Source organism: Salminus brasiliensis, chromosome 22 (genome assembly GCF_030463535.1).
Source record: "Salminus brasiliensis chromosome 22, fSalBra1.hap2, whole genome shotgun sequence".
Lineage (NCBI taxonomy): Eukaryota > Metazoa > Chordata > Actinopteri > Characiformes > Bryconidae > Salminus > Salminus brasiliensis.
The window spans coordinates 31,932,050-31,948,810 of NC_132899.1; the positions used below are offsets into that span (position 1 = coordinate 31,932,050).

Here is a 16,761-nt window from a genome sequence, read left to right on the forward strand (position 1 = left end):
TGAGGTTCGAGTTGCAACAAATATGAGGCATCAATCTGGAGTTTCAAGCCGCAACAATTTTATTTCTGATGACATCTGCGAGAGTGATCCTTATTAGCAATGCATGAGTTTTGGCTTTCATTCAGAAAGTAGAAACGAAGCTGTAGAATGACAGAAAATGAGGAACAGACGGGCAGGGTCTACACATAGTAAAAATTCAGATGACACGAGGGCAAAGCTGAAAAAGTGAAAACTAAGAGAGGAAGCGAAAAGGAGACAAGAAAGACGGCACATCAGCTATTTTCTGGTTTCAGGACAGAGCAATCTGACCGTTTCAGAAATGCCACTTCTGCTCTTTCGCAAGACCATCATTGACCATGAACCCATTTTAAGGACCTGGGATTCTTTATTGCTCATGCAAAGGCTTCCATGGTAAAATGACAGTAGTCTATTAGGATGTGGACGTAAGGACAATGCTTGATAGAATCAAGGAAAGACTGTCTGCCTCTGTCAGATCAGAACGGAGCGCCGACTGTATAGAGAAAGAAGGAGGCAGGCCTGTGGAGGAAGAGGAGGGGCTTACTTGGCAAGAGCTCTGCCTGGTGGGTCTGCTAGGCTGTGCCAGTGTGCAGGGTCGGTCAGCAAGTTGGGGAGAATGTGGCCCAGCAGTGTGAGAGTGACCTGCTGTAGGTCCAGGCAGAATATGCTGTAGAGGAGTTCCACCACACGGAAGGCCCACTCCTTACGGGTCTCCTTCAGGAGCTCCTGGAGAACACGGAGTGTAGAAACAATGTTATTGGATGATCGTGTGTGTGTGTGTGTCTGTGTTGTGATGCGATGCGATGCAATAGGTTCTGTGCCCAAATTGGGATCAAAACCCCACCCTTACTCACCTTCACGAGGTTGTTGGTGAACCAGAAGACTCCACCCATGTGCAGCAGACTCTCGAGCAGGTGCAGCGTGCGGGAGTCAACCCAGCCTTTCGCCAGAACCTGGCGGAACTGAGCCTGCAAGGCCTGGTGGATGGGCTGGCGGGGAGGCAGGAGGCAACGGTAGGGGATCGGCTCTTGACCCTCCACAGCTGGACGCAGGGACACACCTGTTTGCTGGAACACGTCTGCGCACATGTGCTCCAAGATGGAGCTCATAATGACCACGCTAGAAAGCCAACAGTGGGGAGAGAGAGAGAGAGAGAAAGACTTTTAATAAACAAGCAAAAACATGTCAGGCCTACAGATAACAGGGCAAACGCAACTGGGCTTCCTGGTCTTGCACACCAGGAGCTTCAAACAGTGCTTCCACATGCAGCTCATGAAACTTTGCCAATTGGCTCCTGTCATCATCAACTGGCATATTGGCCGTGCCTCTGCACCCCTTCACTCATCGTCAGTAATCGTTCCCCTTAGGCTACCTTCTCCTAGGTACGCAGGTGTCTTGTATATATACGGTCGACTGTCTGGCTTAAGTGTTGATGGCTGTAAGAGCGAGTTGCCATTTTTATGGATTGCTGAGTGTGATTGTGCTATGCTAAGTACTGCAGTGATTGTTTTTGGTAGATTAACACTACAACTGCAACCGAGTGGTCCAGTGAAATAAGGCGCGGTCAGCGGATCGTTAGTTCGAATCCCAGTCATGCTGCAAGCCATCAGCAGCCGGGGCCCCCGAGAGAGCACAACTGGCCATGCTCTCTCCAGGGCCATGCTGGCTGGCACTGCCATCTGCTAGCCCATGCATCAGAGCCGGGTACACAGCGCTGACCTCAGAGCGCATTGGCTCAGGAAAGGAGGTGCTAGCTGGCTGTGCTGGTGTCAGAGGACATGCATGTCGGCCTTTATCCTCCCAGTTTCGAGAGCATTGCATGTGATAGGGGAAGGATATGCATGGGTTGTGTAACTGATAATAGATAATATTGATAATAAAATTTAAAATTTTTAGTGCATCATGTTGCCTTACTTTGACACTGTTTACAGTGGCCATGAGCTTATGTATCAGTTTAAGTAGATGGACGGGACTCTGATGCAGACCTCAAATGAAGGCTCTCAATAAGGACGACCGTAGTGCCCAACTTCACAAAGGATCGGTTTCACAATTTCGCACAACTGAAACTGGGAAGTGGAAGAACTACAGAGGGGGTTCAAATGAAGTGCCTAGTGCAGAAGCACAAGGTAGGCGGTTTCTAATATAGCATCTATTGTCTCCACACTAGTGATCAGTGCAGCTGAAGAATGGAAGAACAGCAGTTCCTGTACTTATTAGATCCAGTCTCCCCACCGGTTACTATACTGGAAATGAAGAGACCCAGGATCTTGCAGCACTGCGACTGTTTGACCCGGCAGTGGAAAACAGGCTGAAGGGTTTTTCCCAGAGGTACTGTGAAGAGACCCTGTGTGGTGTGTACTGCTCGGCCCAGGCGTGGGTGTGTTACACACCGTTCGTTGTAAAACTGCAGGGTGTTCTCTCCATACAGAGGAGTCATGAGCTGCCGAATCATAGTCTGAGGTTTCTCCCTCTCGTCCAGTCCCAGCATCCGAACGTGAGCCACCAACCAGGCCACGGCACAAATGGCCATACTGCACACCTTTCCTTTGATGTTATCGGTGATCTTCTGCACAGATGGCGAGAAAGACCGAAATGAGAAAGAATTACAACAGTTATTCGTACACACACCAGTAAACAAGCCTGTGGATGAATGAGCGTACCTGTACGGCCTCCACAGACAAGACGCCGTTCTCCCACGCATTCAGAACCTCCAGGATGGCGGCTGGCGTGCTGAGGCAGATCTCGTGCCATTTCATCTGACTGGCAGGTAAAGAAACAAGAAACTGTTCATTTTGATAATTGAATGAGTCCAGGGACAATACACGAGGTCACAGAAGATCCTGACAGGTAAGGAGGACTTGTCAGGAAGCCAATGAGAACCACAGATCCACGTGAGCCATGAGAGACCACTGAACAAATCCTCGCAGTTTGAGACCATGTGTGATGATGGTGACACATGGTGAGGTATAAGCCTCCACGACCTGTTAGCTACATGAGCTGTACCGTATTCAAGGATTTTTAATAAAGTGTCCAGTGAGTGAAATCACAAAAAAAAGGGTTTCTAATAAAGTGGTCAACGAATGGACGCCCAAGGTAGGGGGTTCCTAATAAAGTGGCCAGCGAGTGGAAGCCCAAGGTAGGGGGTTCCTAATTAGTGGCCAGTGGGTAGAAATATAAGGTAGGGGGTTCTAAGAATAGTGGGCTATGCCATCATTTACAAGAAAGTGAGGTCACTAAGATAATCATTCAGTTGGTGAGGTCACTGCTTGTGGTTTCTATAAAGCTCCTGTATACATCAGAGTTTCCATCAGGTAACAACACATGTCTGACTAAGCCTATTTCCACAGCAAGATCAGAACCAAGTTTGCGTGGCGCACACAAAGCGTTATGCTATGATTCAACAGCAAGAAATATAACGGTCACACCTACTATTTTATCCAGGCTCTGATGGAATTATGATTTTTTTTTTTCCCATCTTACAGTCTGACGAAGCGCATCATTAGTGAAGCATTGTGAACCTCATGAAAAGGCCTGAAGGCTTTTCCTGGCAAACAATTTATGTAATACTGATTTGTACGGGAGGGGATGAGAAACACACTGCTCGATTTATAGTCTTTTTTACAGTAAATTTATAGTCAGGACTCAGACATTGAGAATAGTGCAGCACAGTGCAGTGTGGGTCTCGCTGGATGTGTGGAAAATTGGTTGCAAAGCACATAAGTTAATGATTGGACAAATGGAGTCACTGCATTTGGGCGTGGCCAAAGGCCACAGTGTGAAAGAAGTAGCTAAATCTGCAGGTGTATGGAAGCTTACGGTCATACAGGTCTACCAGCAGTGGCAGAAACCCCAGCCTACTGGAAATTCACCCTTAGAATTGTGACCCGATGGACAGGGACCCCCACCGTGTTCACAGTTTGCGAGTGATCGAGTTCTAAATCTTGACTGATGATTGATTCATTGATGAATGATACATAAAGGTTAGTCTGCCAATCAGTTGCGCTCTACTGGCTCCATATTGGCGCACAGTGCTTGATCCCCGCCGATTGCCGTTTCCACTGTAATTTGCAGAGCGATGCTCAGACAGCAAAGCGTTTCACATCACTTTCAAACAAAAGCCAAACATTAGATGGTCGTTATGGTTGCAGACAACAATCATTTATACCTTAAAAACCACACGACATGTCCAAATGTTTGTGGACACTGTTCTAATAAATGCATTCAGCTACTTTGGAGCAGATCAAGCTATTGCTATGCTGTTTAGAGCATATTACCATGCAGCCTAATGCCAGGCGTGGGCGAGAGGGGTATACAGCTCCCCAGCATTGAGCTGTGGAGCAGTGGAAGAACTGGATTTTTTGGAACGACGGAATGATGCTCAATCCAATACTTTCGGGATGAGTAGGGGAGTTAGGGATGAGGTAGGTTGGTGATGATCCAACATCCTGACCGCACTAACACTCTTATTGCAGGTTTGGTGAGTTGGGTGAGTAATGCCATGAGCTACTGTTGTGCTGTGCACCTCGGAATGCCTTTTTGGCAGCTTTCTACTACCAGTCTGAAACCTGTACTAGAGGCTATTAAAACCCTGATTCACAGTTCTATGGGTTTATAGGACTGAATGTGTATTTTAGATCTTTGCTCGAGTTATATGAGTTATATGGTGAACTAAACAAACAAAAAAAATAAAAAAAAAAAGGTGTCAGACTGATGTCAAAGCTGCAAGCTGCAATTCTGCTGATTCATGTGCCCTCAGAGACCTTTCAAAGAAACCGAGAGACTTCTAGTCAGACAACAAAGCAAAACTAACACAAGAATGAGGGCAAGCGCAAAGGGTGTGTGTGTGTGTGGGGGGGGGGGGTATGACATTATGGTGAGTGCAGGTGCAATCAGGGAGGTGGGTTTTTCTCCACCAAGTGTTTTGAGGTCTGGGGAAGTTGTATTAGAGGCATTTGTTTTGGACACAGTGGGTGGACACAGGAAGTGACCAAACTGGGGAGAAAAACTATGATCACTTACACCAACTTCATCTCGGACGAAGTGTTGAGCAGGGCCACGAGGCTCTCCACTTTGCCCGATTCGGGGCGGAAGCAGGGGTGGTCTGGGTTGAGAGTTTTACCTTCCTCTGGCATGCACATCTGCAGCCACGTCTCAAAGAACGGCGTCTCCCCCGACGGACTGGGCTCCGATAGGATGACCTGGCAGAGAGAGGTACAGGCAAAGAGATATTAGGATCAGGAAGAAATCACTTCACCTTAAGTGCAGCAGCAACTGAATTCTGCTGCCTGTACGGACTGCTCGCAAAAAGACCTCCGGTCCGTCTGTAACACCTACTGCACCATCCACTACATCCAACCAGCAGAAAACACAGTGGAAAACCCTCCTGGGACCGTTTCCTCGACTCTGTGCTCTCAGATGAGGCTTCATCCCCTAAACAGCTGGGATTTGAGCCTCAATTAGCAGGAACACGGCCTGCACTGTGTTGTTTAGCCTGCTAGCTAACTTATCTAAGCCTAGCTAGCCGGCTACGAGTCCAAACCCAGCAGAACCAGCCCCTCATGTCTCCTTTCTGTTCCTTCCAACAGCAGTCGCATGACTTCGCTCTCAGAAACGAGTTTTTATTGTCAACACTTGTGTCGGTAGCTCAGCAGTTAGTCAGTAGCAGCTGCTTGATTAGATCTCTGACAATAATCTCGGCATCCTGCCCCGAGCCACAAGTTCTTTCACACCACTCTTTAAAAAACTGTGCACAAACTTCTGAGCTAAATGATATGCCTGCCGCGGCAGGCCAAAGTGAAAGCTATGAGTCAATGTACCGATGTGGGCTGCTTTTATCTCTACTGCAAATCTGTTAATCTGATCGGATGTTCGCTGGTTTATACCAACCTTCAAGAGCTGGTTAGCACTCCTGATTTCAGATGACAGATCTTTCCAAAACAACACAGGCCCTAGCGCTTGCAGTGCTCAGCGGTGTAACACTTTCCTGGCGTTTTAAGAGCTTATCCGCTAACCAGATTCCAAAATGACGCAAAAAGATTGGACTGCTGTGGTGCACCACAGACAAATAAGAAGTGGTTGAAGGTGTCAAGTTTAAAACATCCACCCAAGCGCCCTGCATCTGCTCTTCCCATTTTGTAGAGGGGAAAGCGGGTTATGAAGCTCCGGTAAAGCTCCGGACGTGTCAGGTGTTCGTGGGGCCATCAGGCAGGACGTTAGCCTAGGAGCTGACCTAGCTAGCCAAGAGCCTCACAAGCACCCGTAAGGATCTTCTGTTGTAGAAGATCCTTACGGAATCTTACCACCAAAATGGTAAGACGTATGGAAATTTGGGTGGATGCAGGACCTCTTCTTTGGAAGGCGGTGGATAGGAGTTCCCACAATCACTAGAAATGCCCCCAACACTAGGAGGGTGAAGACTAGGTCAGCTCTGATTCAACAGTTAACAGACGCCTGTGCTGACTGACATGACACGAGGAGGGATGTGGGGAGGAAGTGCCATCAACCATCAACCCACCCCTGAGACAGCAAGGCCAGTTGTGCTCTATCTGACTCCGGCTGCTGATAGCGAGCAGCATGGCCCGGGATGTGCAGGAATACAATTATTTTACTGGTTTATTTTGGTTGTTGCATCCAAATTGGTATAGAGAATTGTAGAGTTTTATTGGTGTTGGTATCGCTATTGAGAAAAAAAATTATATTACGATATTGAGAGACATTTTTTCAGATACTTATACGATATTATTCGTAATATTTTGTCATGAACACTAAATGTACCAATAGTGTGGAATGTTTAAAAACCACTATTAAAGTACTCTCACGTACTGAGCACTGTAATCATTACTCAAAATATGCTGCACTCCATTCAACTAAAGAAGACTGATTTCACTAATGAAACATGCAGATAATCAGTGCTCTAAGTGCTGGTGATATCCACTATACACTCAAAGGCCCATTGTGTACCACCATTGACCATGATACGATAAAATATTGACATCTTGCCCAGATCTAGTACCGACCACCAACTTTCTGGTATTGTGCAACATTTTAACGCCTATGCAAAAGGTCCAGTTGCTGGAGTTTATGGTGAAATGACGTTCTTTTCACTTCCAGATTATGGCCCCAACAGTGCTCAGTGGAAGCTTGAGTAGTTTAGAAATTCTGCTGTAACCAGTGCCATCAGTATGTTTTGCAACAATCAGGTTAAGATGGTCTAGAGAGAGCTCACCAGTTTTCCTCATCGTGAGAAGTTTCCTGTGTGGCACCATGGTAATGAGACACCTTTTTACAGGCTTTTTGCACTTCTCTTTCTTCATGTTTACAATACTTTTTCCCCTGTGTTTCTGTGCATGTGTGGATTGTATGGGTTGTTACCAACATCTGGTGAGACAAGTGTCCAGGCTTTTTTCTGTTCTGGCACCGAAGTGGTGGAACGAACTTCCTCTGGGTGTCCGAACACCAGAGTGGCTCGCTGTCTTCAAACCTAGACTGAAGACCCTCCTCTTCCGAGAGTACTTGGGTGAAGAGTAGTGTATTATGGTCTCCATATTGACTTTGTGTTTAGTAGAGTCTAAGATTAGAGGTATCTTAGAATTTTTAGTCTATTTAAACTAGCTGAGGTTGTTTATTAGTAAATAGTGAAGCACTTTTGATTTAGTGAAGTCACTCTGGATATGAGCGTCTGCTAAATGACTTAAATGTAAATTCAAGTCAATAAGAAACATATTTACTTAGAAAATTGGTGACGTGTTTAATCCCACTATATTTCTTAATGAAGTCAAGGAACACTGAAGTGAAAGAACTTGAACTAATGTCAGAAGTGGAACGGTGCTCATTTTTCACCCACGGCCCGCAGGCTGGCTTATGGCTGGTATGATGCTGTTCTATATGGAGGGCGTGGGTGGGGATATGCCAGGTTAATAGTTAATAGTCTCTTAGCGAGCAACAATAAATAAAAAAAACAACAAAATATCTGACCACTCTTCTTGGCTGAATGGGTAGAGGTCAATGAACCTAACTGGTTTCCTTTCCGCGTCGAAACAAACCTTGGTCACTATGGCAACTTTCTTCCAGAAGACAATTTTGCAGCCAAAAGAGCATCTACCCGGATTCCAGAAACCTCGGCTCAGCATTTTCTTACAACGTCAAGAAAAACCGAAGTGAAAGAACTTGCACTGATGCCAGATGTTGAACGGCCCCTGCGTTTCACCCACGACTCGGAAATGATCTCCCGACTACCGCACTATTTCAGTATACTGACTTCTACTGATCGATTTTCGGTATACTGAAGGGCACGAGGGCATGTGTGGCGATATACCGACCTCTGATCCATATGTCTGGACGACATGGCAGAGCATGAGGAAGGAGATGTCAAACAGCAGCGCTCTCACGGATGCAGATTTAGCTGAAAGAACAGGAACACAGGGCAGATTACACTTCTGGCCAAAGCTAAACTTGTCTTCTGCTACAACATGAGCTTGACTTCTACTTTTCATGAGTAAGACTGGCCAACGACTTACATCCTTCACCACTGATGTGTTTCGGGAACTCATTCAACCTGTAAAACAATCAAACAAACTAAATCAACCAATGGGTCCCCAGCACCACATCCCAACTAATCAGACTCCAGCTGTCAATCTCAACCAATCAGAGCACCGAAACCAAAACAGGTCTTTAGTGCTGATCCCTGACGACTCAAGTCTACACTACTGGGTCATAAACAATCAGCCCTCAGCACTCAATTCCACCAAACCAGTCATTAAACTGAGCTTACTTAATAAACTTGCGAGCAAACGACTTAAGCTTCCCCGTTGCCGCAGCAGCCGCCAGCAAAAGGTCCAGACTCTTCCCCGACAGCATGTGCCCCAAAACTCCCAGCAACCCCTCTGGAGACTTTGAGTGATCTGCATCCACAGTCTACAGACGGAGATAGACAGCAGAGGAGAGAGGAAAAAACAAAACAAACAAATAAAAGTTATCAAAGTCACATGATTCAACTACACCCAGAGGTCTGAACTTCCCTTCAGGCACTTAAATAGCCCAATGACATTCTTCAGAAGTCTGATTCACCACATCAGAGCATTCCAGTGTTTCCCAACACTGCTCCTCAGGTCTGGCACAACTTCACTGATTTCATTATTTAATGAATTGCTGAACGGGCCCCGGCAGAAAGCAAGTGATTGTGAATCACGTAAGTGACCGGTAAATGCACTGTTACTGGCTGGAGGGTGAAATGCACCTTCTCGCCGTGCGGGTACTTCTTCAGCCTTAGCAAAACACGGGGAATGTGAGATCAGAAAAGAGGGACAAGAACAGGGAAACTGCCTAAAGTCGTTATTAATCAACGACTAAATAAACTAAACAAACATGCAGAACAGAAATACTGGAGTTCGAAAACAGTTTGTAGTTTTCACTGGAATTTTAGCACATTGAGTAAATCGAGCTAAAGCAGTGTGTAATATTTTGAAATGTACAAAAATATTTAATGAAACTGTAATATATTTCAATGTAACTGAATTATATTTACATTTTAAAAATTAACTAAAAGTATTGTATTAACCTTTATAATTTAATTAAATATTACAATTATTCTTATTACTAATTGCTTTCATTCTTTTAAAGTCAGTGTATTATAAAGATAACTTATTTTAATGTTTTTCATAATGTTATTTTATGATAGTTGGTAGTTTTTTTTTTTAAATAATTGAGTTTATATTTACCATGTTATGAATATTTTATAGTATTTTTGATACACTTCATTAACAGCAACATATATTAGAATATGTACCACTACATATAACAAGCTGTGAAAAACGGACTGCCCTTTCTTTTCTCTAATGAGTTTATAACCTGCTGGCTCATGGTGATACAGCGTGTCATTCTAATGACTCCTAATCAGAGTCGAGTGCAGTGAGTTGACTAGAGACTCGCAGATAAAGAGCTTGGGCTTGGGAGCTTTGGGCAGAGGTTAGGAAACAGAGGAAAGTCCAGACAGACGTTCCTTTTGTATTTCAATGATGTAACTTATCAGTGATGTAATGTTATGGTCATGTAATACAGATTTGGACACCCACCTTTAGTATGTTGGTAACAGTGGGCTCTGCCCGTAGTATGAGGCCCGGGTTGGGCTGGATGTTGGCGTTCTCTGCAGTCTTCAGCTTCGGGGCGTACTCCCGGTCCTCGGCCCTGCAGAAAAATAGGCAGACGCACAAAAAAAAAAAGACCTTCATCCACTTCATTTCGAGGTGTCATTCTAGTTAACGGAGGAGGACAGCATGTGCAGTAGTGTGCAGTGATACAATGGCAGCACCGTAAAAATGCCAAACAGCGTTCATTTTTAACTGAGAAAAACTGAGAGTGATTGAGGTAGAGAGAAGTCAGGACTGCAGGAATTAGCGGCAGAAGCAGGTCTGAGCAAAGTGGAAGTTTAAACTGTCCATCATGGATAAATCATTTTAAAAAGGGCGTACCGTTTGGCAGTGAGAGCAGCCGTGTTGGACTCAGACAGCAGGCCCAGCTTATTACACTCCTGAAGCAGCAGACTCAGGCAGTCACAACTATACACACATACACACACATACAGTAAACACAGTAAAGACTGCATGAATATATTAGGACACTGACAATATTTATATTAGGATAAATTATGCCACAGTATATTTCTGGATTATGAATAAATTAATACAAAAATAATAATATTTTGTTTCATGGTATACAACAAACACACAATAAATGAATCTCAGATAACCCCATATTATTATTATTTATATTATTATTTAAAAACATATAGATATATTTATTTTATTTTATTTATTTATTTATTCTAAAAATGTTATAAGAAGCAATCTACAACAACACTAAATATATGTGTAAATACCCAATTTTTTCCCCATTCCCAAACAATTCTAATGCAGGTTTTTACAACCTTTCTAGATTTCTATAAACTTACGAGACAAATATTTAGTTTATTCATTAAATATTGCAGAAAATCTTTGCTTCCATATCTCCATTCACAAACTTATTATTATTAATTTTTTTTTATGTTAAAAGGTATGGATCAAGAGACATACTTGCATCTCTGGTCTGCTTTGTCCAGCAGTGGCGTCAGCTTCAGCAGAAATTCAAACGCCATGTTCACGTCCTCCATGAAGTCCTGATAAGGCAAAAGTCCAAAAGCAGCTTTTAGAAAGGTGAGCGGCTGTAATTACTCCTTTTAGTTATTACTAACAGCTCTACACAGTTCTGGCAGCGACACCTGCGGTGTCTTAAATAAGGTCAATCTAAAAACACTGCCCATCATCATTTGTGCTCTATTGGCCGTTTAATGGAGGACGGTGCTTGGTCCCCGGAGATTGCCACTTGCAATGCAACTTAAAAACACTTGATTTCAGTCAGATTCCTCTTTCATCAGGACCGAACTCGTAACATCCACGTGTAGCCACCCGGTGAGTGGTGGCAGCTGGGTGTTTGAAGGTGCTGGGTTTTCACATCAGTTGCCATGGTGACGGATGCAAACTGTGATTACATGGTTACCAGCTGGAGGGTGAAACGTACCTTCTCCCCCTGTGGGTACTTCTTCAGCCTCAGCAAAACCTGGGGAATCTGAGAGCAGAAAAGAGGGACAGGAAACACACATTAGGACACAAGTGGCAGCTATGTATGCGTCTTTAGTTTTTAATGCATGACAGTAGAAGCGTACACGCAAACCTTGAGGAAGGTGAAGGCGGTCCATTTGAGCTCCTCTGTGCCCTCAGGGGACTCGATGAGTCCAGTAAAGCAGGCCTTCCAGATCTCCAGAACAAACAGGGGAGCAGGAATACGCTACAGAGGATACAGAGGTAGGGGATAAATGGAAGCTTTAAGAAGGCTTAAACTTGTGTACTGGGGGGGTGGTTACTATAACATAACTTTCAATATTATGAATTATTCATTATTATGATGAACAAACATGTATAGTATGACGAAGTTTGTTTGCAGATCTGAAGTGACTTCTGCACTTTCCAATTAATGTTAACATATTTCTAAATATTAATAATAATACAAAATATGATTTATAGTCATAGTAGTATGATGACACTTTGCTTTATATTTTCCAGTCGATTAGATTCAATCAATATTATTATTTTAGTTTAACATTGTATTAACAATATTTTATTTAAATTAATATATATTAATTTCACTGCACCTTAATAATAGATGGTAACTGCATTAGAACTACCCTCTCAATTCAGGATAATATTAACTGAATTATATTAATTTGATTTGAACTTAATTTAGTATATTCAGTATACTTATTTTTACTAAAATGACGCACAGTCATTATTTTGGACACTGTTTTTTTCTAGAATTATTACTAGTGTATTATTATTTAATACATTTAACCGCAGCTAAAATTCGTTCAGCTTCATTCCGTAATTAAAACAGTTATTAATCACAGCTATGAACGCTGGGTGCTGCAGTCCGGCCCCACCTGCATCCTCTTGATCATCATGAGCTGGTCCACCAGCGGCTGTGTCTCACCCGTCAGGTTCATGGTCCCCTCCAGCATGATGAAGGCGTGAACTGAAGGGAAGGAGGTCTGGACTGGAGGGTCACACTGAACACACACCATCTGAGGGATACTGGCCAATCAGAGAGGAGCGCCAGATTATTGTCACTGCTGTGTCGAGAACCGCTCGCCACCACAATAATATAATAATATCTGGTCAACAGTGGTTCTGTGGACTGATCAACTGGGCATGGACAGATGTCAGCAGTCTATAATCGACCCAAACCCGAATCACAAAGACAAAGCCCACGTCTCCAGCTTGTGCTACATAGTGGTTTTTAGAGCCAGTCATCATGTAAGCCACTGGGCACTACAGTTTTCTACTGTAAAAGATTAGCTAGTGGAGCCTGGACAGGGCAACTGTACACGTAACAAAGATGGCGGACCACAAAAAGCCATGTATCAAAAAAAAAAAAAAAAAAATACTGAAGTGGAAACCAGACTAAAAGCCCACTCGTTACTGTCTATTACAGGTTCACGCCCACACCAGCTGAACATCTGTATCACACTTCCAGAAAAGCAACACACGACGGTCATTTCTGGGTAGTCTGCGTCGGCTCATAGGCGGGGGAGTTACACGCAAGCCGCCTGAGCTCTCACCGAGCCGAGCCCTTCGCCGGCGAGACGGCCTCCTCCTGCTTACCTCTTCACCAGTGAGACGCACTCCTCCAGCTTGTTGCTCAGCGTCTGATTGCTCAAGCTGCCGAGGTTCTCCACCAGTTTGATCAAAGCCTGCTCCACGTTTGTCCACGAGGCTGTGCAGAGATGTGGGAGGGGAACGGTATTACAGTGCAACACATTTACGGCTAAATCATCCCACGCACATCTGTTTTGCTATACTTGTGAGGACCCTTCCCAATACAAGAACGTACAAAAACGTCAGGCACTCCTAACACTTGTGGGGACATCTGATCCACGGTACACGCTCCACAAACAGATTCGTCAACTGAACTTCAGTTCGGTTTCAATTTCAGTCGAGAACGCTACCTTTTTAACCCCTTAAACAGCCCAGGGTCCGGCAGCAGGCCCCTGGGTTTCTACAGCCCGAGTGAGTTTGGGATAAGCAGCTTTTGTGTGTAATAAACCCTTCTACGTTAACAAGGGGTTAACAAATCTATTAAGATAAGAAAATTACAAATATATACATAATATAATCAATAAATGTAAAAAGCAATGACAATATTATTTACAGATTATTTACAGGCCATTGCAAATGACTCTTAACTGCACGTGGGGGGGGGGTATTGCACATTGTATTTTTGTACTGTATTATTCATTGTATTGTATTTTTAGTTTAATTATATAATATTAACTTCTCTTTTTTGATTTACAAACATCCAGTAATTGTTGAGTTTAACAACGCTAAAATGTGTCATTCAGAGGACCCACTTCACTGCCCATCAATTGTGCTCTACTGGCTCCATACTACTGCGCAGTACTTGTATGCGGTACGATAATTGCCACTTATGGCAATATTAGATTATATATATTTAAATTATATCTAATATCTAATAATATCTCATATTTAAATGTATCTGTTGCTTTTCAGCCTCAATTTCACGAAGGTCTCACTTTAATGGCTGAATTTTCTGTTCTTAATTCTTAATAGTACAGATTATTATATATAATTAGTATATCCTATAGCTATATTTTACATAATGAAAAAAATAAAATAAATAAATATATATATACACACATCGTTGACCACACTGCTCTGCTTCCAGCTTCACATTGCCACCACTCACACTCACCTTGTTCCTCGAGGCGTGCGATGTGCACCAGGGCTCGGTTCTTGGTCCGCTGCAGAATACTCTCCAGGCGCTCCTCACAGGCAATGAGGCTGGCCTCGCCTGTGGGCAGCGCCCCGGGCTCTCGAAGCCTTTCGCAGTACCAGGCACAGCCCTGCAGGAGCCACACCACGATGCCCAGCAGGGCACGGCACAGGCCGATGCACTCCTCCGCTTTCCCTTGACAGCTAAGGACGGAAATGAGCGACCAGAAGAAAAAATCAGCTGCAAAGAAGTGTGATCCTTATATAATATATTATGATGCGTTATATTAATAATCAGGAATCCAGGGTTACAGTTCTGACAGTGTCTCCAGGCTGGCTCTGTGCATAGTACCTGAGTGAGTGGGAGAACATGTCCATGATCTCCAGCAGGGATTTCACGCAGAGCTCTCTGGAGAAATCATCAAACTACAGACAAACAAAAACATTGTTATTAGTTATTAATCAGTAAGAAATCAACTGAATTACTAAACAACGTCGAATTACTGAATGATTTACCGCAGTTGCTGAATAAGCAGACACTGACGTGTAGTAGTTACTGAAAACACTAATCATTCATAGCAGATACTGAATTACGGTAGATATGGAATTATTCAGAAGCGTTACTGAACTATTAATAGTAGTTGCTGATTTATAGTACAGTACAGGACAGTAAAATATTAGTTACTGCTTTATAGTAAATACTGAAACATTTACAGCAGATACTGAATTATAGAACTTACTAAATTATTTGAAGTACTTACTGAACTATTTATAGTACATACTGAAATATGTATAGTACATAAAACGTTTATTAGTTCCGGAAATATTTAAAGTAGTTGCTAAGTTATAGTAGATATGGAATTATTTATTATATATTCCAGCGTTGCAGAACTATTTACAGTAGATACTGAACTATTTATAGCAGTTACTAAAAGAATAATAGTAGATACTAATTTATTTATCATAGATACTGAAATAATTGTAGTTACTGAATTATTTATAGTAGTTGCTGACTACTAAACTATTCTGATACTAAACTATTCTGAGTAGTTACTAAATTATTTATACGAGATACTGATTTGTTTATTAGTAGATATTGAAATATTTGTAGTACTGATTTATTTATAGTAGTTACTGAAATAATAGTAGTATTATTTGTTTATATTATTAACTAAAATATTTAATACTGAATTATTTATAGTAAACAATTATAGAAGATATGGAATAAATGTAAATATAAATATAATATAAATAAGTGTTGAACTATTTTCAGTAGATAATGAACTATTTATTGTAGATTCTGAATTATAGTAGATATGGAATTATTTAAGAGCATTGAACTATTTATTTAAGATACTGAACTACTTATAGTAGTTACGGAATGATTTAGGAGATACCAATTTATTTATAATACATCCTGAATTTTTTTATAGTAGTTACTGAAGTAATAGTAGTTACTGAAATATTTATAGTAGATACTGAATTAGTTATAGTTAGTACAGAATAATTAGTAGTTACTAAATAATAGGTCTTGCAGTGTTAATAAAAGGCATGTAGTGTTTAGGGGGTTAATATAACCTGGCTTTATTTCTACAATTAGTCTCATAGCTGGTGAAGCTGCAGGAAATATGTGCAGTCTGCAAGAAATACTGGCATGGGAGCAGCACTTGGTACTAAAACTTGAGGAACACTTCGCATGACCCCACCTGCCAAATGTTTCTGCATTTATGGTCCAATTATGTCATATTTATGGTTGTATGGACCAAAACCAGTCAGGATTCAGGGTTTTTGACTGTAAACGCAGTTGCAGTCATTTTCTCACTGTTGCACCAACATTCAGATTCAAAGCTTCAGGTTGACTCAGGCATGTTTGAGCAGGAAGAAGTCAGAAATTTCACAACGCTACCTCAGGGCAAAGACTGAGAGGCTCTGAGTGAAGCAGTAATTCTGAACTACACTGGAAATGATTCAGTGGATGAACACCAACCTTGCTGACTGCCGTGAGAACACTGGAGCAGGACACCATCTACAGGACAAAGACAGACAGAGGAAAACATCAACACTGACTCCTACTGACTGAGGTGAGAGCTTCTGAAGTCTAATATCATTTTTTAATATGTAACAAAGGAGCCTTCCTGAGCTCCCAGAACCTCCACTAACAAATTCACACATGACATCCAATCACAAGAGCTGGACGAATTTGTACAAAAGACAAATCTCAAACAAACATCCTTAAGACAAAACACCAAATCACACAAGAGCTATCAAAATGTGTTTTGTTAAAAAACAAACTGCAGGTTCTACAAATCATCATCTTCAAATCATGCTGTGCTGTCATTTCTCTGGATCATTCAGTAATTCTTCTGGATTCTTCTGGATTATTCTATAATTAATTACAGATTATTCAGTATATACCCTGAATTATGTG

General features: G+C 42.4%; 1 protein-coding gene across 1 annotated transcript in view; it reads right to left on the reverse strand.

Moving 5' to 3' along the window:
• The window catches only part of med24 (mediator complex subunit 24), a 28,998-nt gene that overhangs the window by 9,875 nt on the left and 2,362 nt on the right, over positions 1–16,761 (reverse strand). The window contains exons 4-21 of the mRNA XM_072667476.1: positions 16,321–16,359; positions 14,686–14,759; positions 14,314–14,537; positions 13,206–13,317; positions 12,485–12,635; positions 11,722–11,835; positions 11,569–11,616; positions 11,085–11,167; positions 10,485–10,571; positions 10,089–10,200; positions 8,789–8,931; positions 8,535–8,572; positions 8,337–8,419; positions 5,038–5,216; positions 2,679–2,778; positions 2,409–2,584; positions 873–1,137; positions 563–744 (exon numbers count right to left, since the gene is read on the reverse strand). Of these exons, the coding sequence (XP_072523577.1) occupies positions 563–744; positions 873–1,137; positions 2,409–2,584; positions 2,679–2,778; positions 5,038–5,216; positions 8,337–8,419; positions 8,535–8,572; positions 8,789–8,931; positions 10,089–10,200; positions 10,485–10,571; positions 11,085–11,167; positions 11,569–11,616; positions 11,722–11,835; positions 12,485–12,635; positions 13,206–13,317; positions 14,314–14,537; positions 14,686–14,759; positions 16,321–16,359 (2,210 nt within the window). The remainder of the gene's footprint in view (positions 1–562; positions 745–872; positions 1,138–2,408; positions 2,585–2,678; positions 2,779–5,037; positions 5,217–8,336; positions 8,420–8,534; positions 8,573–8,788; positions 8,932–10,088; positions 10,201–10,484; positions 10,572–11,084; positions 11,168–11,568; positions 11,617–11,721; positions 11,836–12,484; positions 12,636–13,205; positions 13,318–14,313; positions 14,538–14,685; positions 14,760–16,320; positions 16,360–16,761) is intronic.